At 45.8% G+C, this 6,456-nt stretch overlaps 1 protein-coding gene across 3 annotated transcripts in view; it reads left to right on the forward strand.

The window, feature by feature from the left end:
* The window catches only part of NFYC (nuclear transcription factor Y, gamma), a 36,376-nt gene extending 31,923 nt beyond the window's left edge, over positions 1-4,453 (forward strand). For 2 of the 3 annotated variants that reach the window (XM_010576002.1, XM_010576001.1), the window contains exons 8-10: positions 2,499-2,606; positions 3,350-3,409; positions 3,954-4,453. In XM_010576002.1, the coding sequence (XP_010574304.1) occupies positions 2,499-2,606; positions 3,350-3,409; positions 3,954-4,073 (288 nt within the window). In that variant the 3' untranslated portion in view covers positions 4,074-4,453. The remainder of the gene's footprint in view (positions 1-2,498; positions 2,607-3,349; positions 3,410-3,953) is intronic. The other variant, XM_010576004.1, reaches the window with a different exon arrangement.
* Positions 4,454-6,456: the final 2,003 nt, after the last annotated feature.

Genomic DNA, 6,456 nt, shown 5'->3' on the forward strand with positions numbered 1-6,456 from the left:
TATGTTCTTCTCCCCGCCCCCCCCCCCCCCCCCTTTCCTTATGAAAGTCTCTCCAAGATACTTGTTCTTCAAAGCATTTTGGAAGGAGATCTCCACCTCTAGCCTCAGTGAATCCGTTACAACAGTACTGAATGTTGCAGCATCCTCCTTTGGTTCAGCAATAAAAGAACAGTTCGGACTTGTTTTCCAATTGTCTCCAGTGAATGCTGTAACTCCCTACAAGAAAGGGGCTTGGAGATCTGCTAGGAGAAAGACTTCTTCATAAAGTAGCTGTTAGGGGCCATAACTTTCTGCAGAAAGTACTGTTCTCCACAGAGGTGGATCCTGTTGAAAGTGGCCCAGTGTTTTAGGAGTGTGAGTCTGGAGGCTTTTTAATTAGTGTCTGGTTTGGGCCAAGCATATGCTTCTACCTTTCTCTTGCCTGGGAGCATCTAAGACCAAGTAGCTGTGACTGGTCCTCAGAAGCTTCTTACGCTGCAGATGTAAGACAGAAACTGCCAAGTGCTGGAGTGTGGTATCTTCTGTCTTTGGGAACACTTAGGTCTCTAACAGTTGTAAGACTGCAAAACGGAGTGTTTTAATGAAGCAGTCACAATTTGCGCTTCTCTATCTAGTAGAGATACTGTTTTGACCATAATTAAGAGGATTTTGACTGTAATTAAGAGAATTCTTAATCACAGCATGTTGAAGAATTACAGTTCATGCTGAAGGGAAGCATCTTTCCCCTTGCTCACTTCCAGCAAGTGAAGTAAAATAGAACATGGAGCCATGCACTTGCTGCAAGAGTTTTTTTAGTGCCCTAACCTGGAAAGCAGTTTTTGTTTGGTTTCACAGAATTACGGTCCTTTATCTCTTAAGGGCTGCTGTCCATTCTGCTCTCTTTCTGCTGCGCTTTCGTGCTTTTCCATTGAGTTTCCTTTTTCTCTTGATGCAGTTAGTGCTGTCTTCTGATAGTTCCTTTTCACCCTGGTATCTGTTAGGGCTCAGCAAAGAATCTTTCATAACACAAATATGACAGTTTGAAACACTCTCATAAAACTGGTAGTGCCTGTGGCGATCACAGGAGTGTTGAGATAATCTTACTGATGTTCTCCACTGGTTTTCCTTGTGCCTCTGATACTGTGTACGCTTCTCTACTGCGATTTACCATTTACTCTAGGACCGCAGGTTGCCTGTGGAAAGGTGACTTTTATTTTTATAAACAGAGAAAAACTGGAAGGAAGTGTATACATCAATAAAATGGTAATCGCTTGTTTGTCCGCATTAATTTTGTGTTAAATTTAATCTGTCCTAGCTAGACGTCATTGGGCAGGTTCTTTGGAGCTTACTCTCATTTCTGGAAGAATGCTCTTTCTAAATCACTTTCACCCAGTTAGTAGTGTAGTTAAAATCTAAGCAGGAAGCCCCCAGTGTGGAAAATATTATCTGCCGGCAGATCTCAGTGCAGAACAAATTCTTTATTGAAATGTTTATGCTCATGGGGAGTTTATTTGCTCTTGAAATAATATTGGCGCTTTTAGACACAGCTGGTGAAGTCAGTGGCGTTTGTGTAAATGCCAAGACCGTGTTCTAGGCACTTGAACCTTTGTCAGTGAGCAGTTTCTAAAGTATTTTATATGTCCTTCTTTCCCCTTTGTAAAAAGAAGAAAACTCAAAACATTTTTTGTATGTAATTAACCCTAAGACTGTTCATCTAAGTGTTTTAATGTTAAATAACACAAAATGAAAAATTCAACAGTAGTATCAATCATTCTGTGACCTTTTTATTGCTTCTCAGATGTGTATTAGCAGTATTAGCTGTTTATATCACAGGTTACCATGATGACATTGTCTTCATATCCCATACCCCCAAGCATGTAACCTTGCAAGATCAGGGTTGCAGGAAGTAAATTTGTGTTGGAATGTTATATACGAAGTATTGACACAGAAAACATCAGCCTTTGCCAGGTCGGAGTTGACATATATTGGCAGAGAGTTGCATTAAGAGCTTCCAAATATATCCCTGGGTTTTGTCATCTCTGCTGTCTTTATTTATGTGAAAATTTCCCATATATTCTTTAATATTTTTTTGGCAGGATATAATAGGAGTGTCATTATGTGCGGCTAGCTCATAACAATTTTCTTTACATGAAATGATACATCAAAGTAGTAACTCGATTCTCGTAAGCAAAACGAAAAATAAGTGTTCTCAAAGCTCTCTGAAATTTAGCGATTAATATGCTTTAGCTACTAACTGACCACTCCCGTTCTGGAGAAGGAACAAATGTTGTGCTTCCTTGGGGTTTTACTTCAAAAACCTGCAGGAGTTCTGTGGACTTCATTCTTGCTTTGGCAGGGTCTGTGGTAGTTACTCATCTAAACTGTTAATCAGCTGAAGCTTCCCAGTGTCATCTATTACTCAGGCTTCTGTTGTGGAAACAAGAAGGCAAGTTTGTGTGTTTCAGGTTACACAGTTATCTGTTTAATTTTCTTTCCCTGCCCCCTCCGCTTGTCTCCAGGTTCAGTTGAATGCTGGCCAGCTGCAGTATATCCGCTTAGCCCAACCTGTGTCAGGCACCCAGGTAGTCCAGGGGCAGATCCAGACGCTTGCAACCAATGCACAGCAGGTATGCACTATAACAGCAGGGCTGACATTAACTGGTAAAGTGTTGTTCCCTAGCTCCTGAAACTGCAAATTCCAGTCGAATTTACCAACTCTTGAGCTAGGATTCCTGCATTTCTTTTCTTCTTGTTGCTTTCATCAGAATAATAAAGCGAGGAGCATACCGGAAGCCTCCTTTACCTATACGTGAAAGGTGCATGCATATATGTACGTGTGTGTGTCTCACTGTATAAAGCTCATGCTGCTTCTGAGCTGATTGCAGGTAAAACTTCAGTTCATCAACCTTCTCTTTACTTCTGCTCCTTCTGGCTGGGTGAGGGAGGAGCAGCCGTGCAACCTCTCAGGAAAGCTATTGCAGAGGTGAAACATCAAGACCAGCGTTGCTGCCAGCAGGTTGTCTCATGTTCTTGTTGAGACTGGTCGCAAAGGGATTCTTCTCTGCCTTCAGAGGATAGGAAGGCTGCTGCTTTTCTGTGATCCTGGAGGCCGCGTTCTCCTCGTGAAAGTCAGAGAGGACATGCTTGTGTTTGGTTTGGAATGACTGAATCCCATGTCCTTTGTTCTTGACTTGCGGTTAGCACCAGCATGACTGCGGGCTGGCGGCATAAGCTGTATCTTACCACATGGTTGGGTAATGAAGTTTGAAAGAGTCTAAAAGCTCTTGAAAGGCAGCAGCAGAATATTGTTAGTGGGGTTCTGACCCTCTCCGAAGTGCTGTCAGTGATCATCCTTCTCTTATCCTTGTAGATAACACAGACAGAAGTCCAGCAAGGACAGCAGCAGTTCAGCCAGTTCACAGACGGACAGGTAGGAGCTTGGAGTTCGTTGGTGCTACATCCCTTTGAAGTCAAGGGCTAGAAAGACTGTCCTAAAGTCTGCATGTTCTAGCAAATTGGCTCCTCACGATAAAACACTGCTACTGCTAGCAAACCCTAACCAGGAGCAGGATAAGTGGACGTTGTGCCAATCTTAATTCAGGTGGATTCTCTGTGTTCTTCTGCCTTTGCTCCAAATTAATGTAGTCCCTTGCACTCTGGGTGGGATCCATTTTAGTCCTAACCAGTTCAGGAATAAAAGTCTTAACATCTAGCTATTGGCTGTTGCGTAAGTAGCCTGAACTCAATCTGAGCATCAGAAATTCACAGAATTACTTTGTTGTGATTTAGCAGCAAATGTCTAGTGCCAATTTGTCATCTGGGGTTTGGGGGATTTTACTTGAACCTGAGAGTTGCTGTTAAAGCCACCATTAAACTTGTAGGGGTTAATGCACAGCGTTGGGCTTAGAGGGAGCTGGTGGTGAGTGTGATGAGAACTGACAGTCGTTTCTTTCCCCTGCTGCTGTCTCTGCCAGCAACTTTATCAGATCCAGCAAGTGACCATGCCTGCAGGCCAGGACATCACCCAGCCCATGTTCATTCAGTCCACCAACCAAACCTCAGACGGCCAAGCCACACAAGTGACAGGGGACTGAACAGGGATGTTGTAGCAAGTCTTCTCTCTGCGTGGAAGTGAACACGTACCAGCTCGACGTTTGCCATACCAACCTGGTCTGATGAATACATCTGCTTCTGTGTATCTGTACTTGATATTAAGCCTATACTAGGCTGCAATCTCTGGTGCACTATACACCTTCCTCTGGTGGGTATGAGAGAATATCCAACAGACACTGACAGGAATGCAATATTTTTATTTTTATTTTTAGAAATCAAATTTCAATGTATTCAGCTGCTTGTTCAAACCCATAAAACTGAAAGAGAACTAATAGAAGGGAATTTGTAGCATCTCATTGAACAATGTGTAAAACGTTTTTATCTAGTAAAATTATTAAAGGGTACTGCATCTGGTTTGTTGTAAGAGCTTTATTCCTGGTATTCAGTTTGTATTTTTTTCTCTGAATAGAGCTAGATTCAGTCCTCCCATCTCAGTGGTTTATTAGAGGTGTATGGGGGGAACGTGTGTGTGTGTGTTAGATTTTCCTCTCCTGCCTTCTTTTTTCGTAAGCCAGAGCATTGGCTATATGCAGCTTCAAGGGCAGGGAGTAGGGGAGGAGTAATTAAAGTGAAAATAAAAAAAAACATTCCTTGTATTATGACTGTATTTTCTAAGGGCAAAAGATTCTTTAATTTGTCCTGGCTTATTCCAGAAACACTAATGGAAGTCTGGACAAACCCCAGCCCTGCTGTTAACTGTTGTACTAGCTTCAGTCAATGCATGTAATATAAGCTTCATAAAATGAAATAAATTTCCTTTGTAAGATAATGTGTGTGCTCTCTTTGAGATCCAGTGCCCAGTCTCAACCTGCCAAGCAAAGAGCGTCCTGAATCCTTGAAAAAATTATTACACCTGCAGTAGCAAAACTAGCAACGGGGCTTAGGGGTGGCCTGGAGAAGGGGTTGGACAAGTGACATGAGTGGTGAGACTGGAGGGGCTGTGGATACCTGCCACGCCAAGGGCTCTCCATGCAGATGTCGTACAGTGATTACTTCCGCAGAGCACAGCCCTTCAACTGCGGGTACCAGGGTTGCACAGCCTCTCCCTGCAGCTTCTGCACCCAGGATCCAGCCGAACCAGCAGGGAGGAGTTTGGGGCAGGTTTGAACAACCTCCTCCGCAGGTCAAGTTTAATTGAACACGCTGCAAGGATGCCGGCAGCGTTAGGCCAAGTTTGGGTCTTAGCTAAAAGAGGGGTGTGAGTTTAATGGAGAGCCTTTGCGCATCCCACGTTGAGCAGTCTGACATAGTTGGTACTTTGTCCAGGAGAGGCTCCGTGGCTTTGTGCAGTGCTTGGCAGAGCCGGGGGACAGCGGCCCCTTGTTTTTCACTGCCAGAAGCGCCGAATTTGCTACGGTTTTGCAATGAGGAGGGGCTGGCTGCTCCCAAGCGTGGCATATAACCTGGTGCCCAGCTGCGGGCTGCTCAGCCCTCAGGAGTGCTTTCCCTGGCAGTGCCCAGCCCAGCTGTGCAGGATGCAGCGGATGCGGTGCCTGCCTTGCCCTGCCTGCGGGAGAACTGCGGGGGGGAGCTGCTGCTGGGGTAGAAAAACTCCACTTCAGCATTTGGCTGGTACGAACTGTTAAATCTGGGCCAGGTTGTTCCAGTCAGGCAAGGGAGCTTACTGCATTACCTGCACCTCCTGGGCTTTCTAAATGACAATTTTCTTACTTTTTTTTTTGTTTGTTTAATTTTTCCAATCCTGCAGTGCTTGGCAGCCAGCAGCACACTGTATAGGTGGAGCGATGCAGCCCAGCGCCTTCCTGAGCCCCAACCCTCTGGTATCGCAGCCTTGTGCAGACGGAGCGAGGGGTCATGGCCGGAGCCGGGCTTGTACCCTGGAGGAGCATCTCCTGTGCGTGGAAAACATGAAGTTGAGGGTGGGGGGGTGGAGAAAAAAGGTACTTTGAGTGGAAGCTCCGTGCGTGGGACCGACCACGAGAGGGCACCCGTGGGTGGCTGCTGCCCGGGAAGGGCTGGAGAGAAGCCGGGTGAGCCGGAGGTACCTTCTCCCGGCCAGTGGCTTCGGTTCTCTCTGTCCGTGGGTCCCGGCAACAGGATCCCACCCGAGTAAAGGTGCTGTGGCCGGGCTGGTGCTTCCCGGCGGCCCTCCACAGCGAGGCGAGAGGAGATGGGCTGCCTCTCAAGCAGCTCGGTTGGCAAAGCGTCCTTTTTGCTTGTGCCAGGGAGCGGAGCCAGGGAATCGGCTTGTAAGGACGGAGAGAGATGAGCAGGCGGCTGCCTTGCCTTATCAGCTACTGGCAGAGGTAGCAAGCGAGGCTCTTCTGAAGGAAAGCTCTTTACCCCAAGCAGTTGCGTTTGCTTGAAATAGTTTAAATTTGCATGGGAATAAATTGCTTAAAG

Source organism: Haliaeetus leucocephalus, unplaced genomic scaffold (genome assembly GCF_000737465.1).
Source record: "Haliaeetus leucocephalus isolate CR32 unplaced genomic scaffold, Haliaeetus_leucocephalus-4.0 Scaffold517, whole genome shotgun sequence".
NCBI classification, from domain to species: domain Eukaryota; kingdom Metazoa; phylum Chordata; class Aves; order Accipitriformes; family Accipitridae; genus Haliaeetus; species Haliaeetus leucocephalus.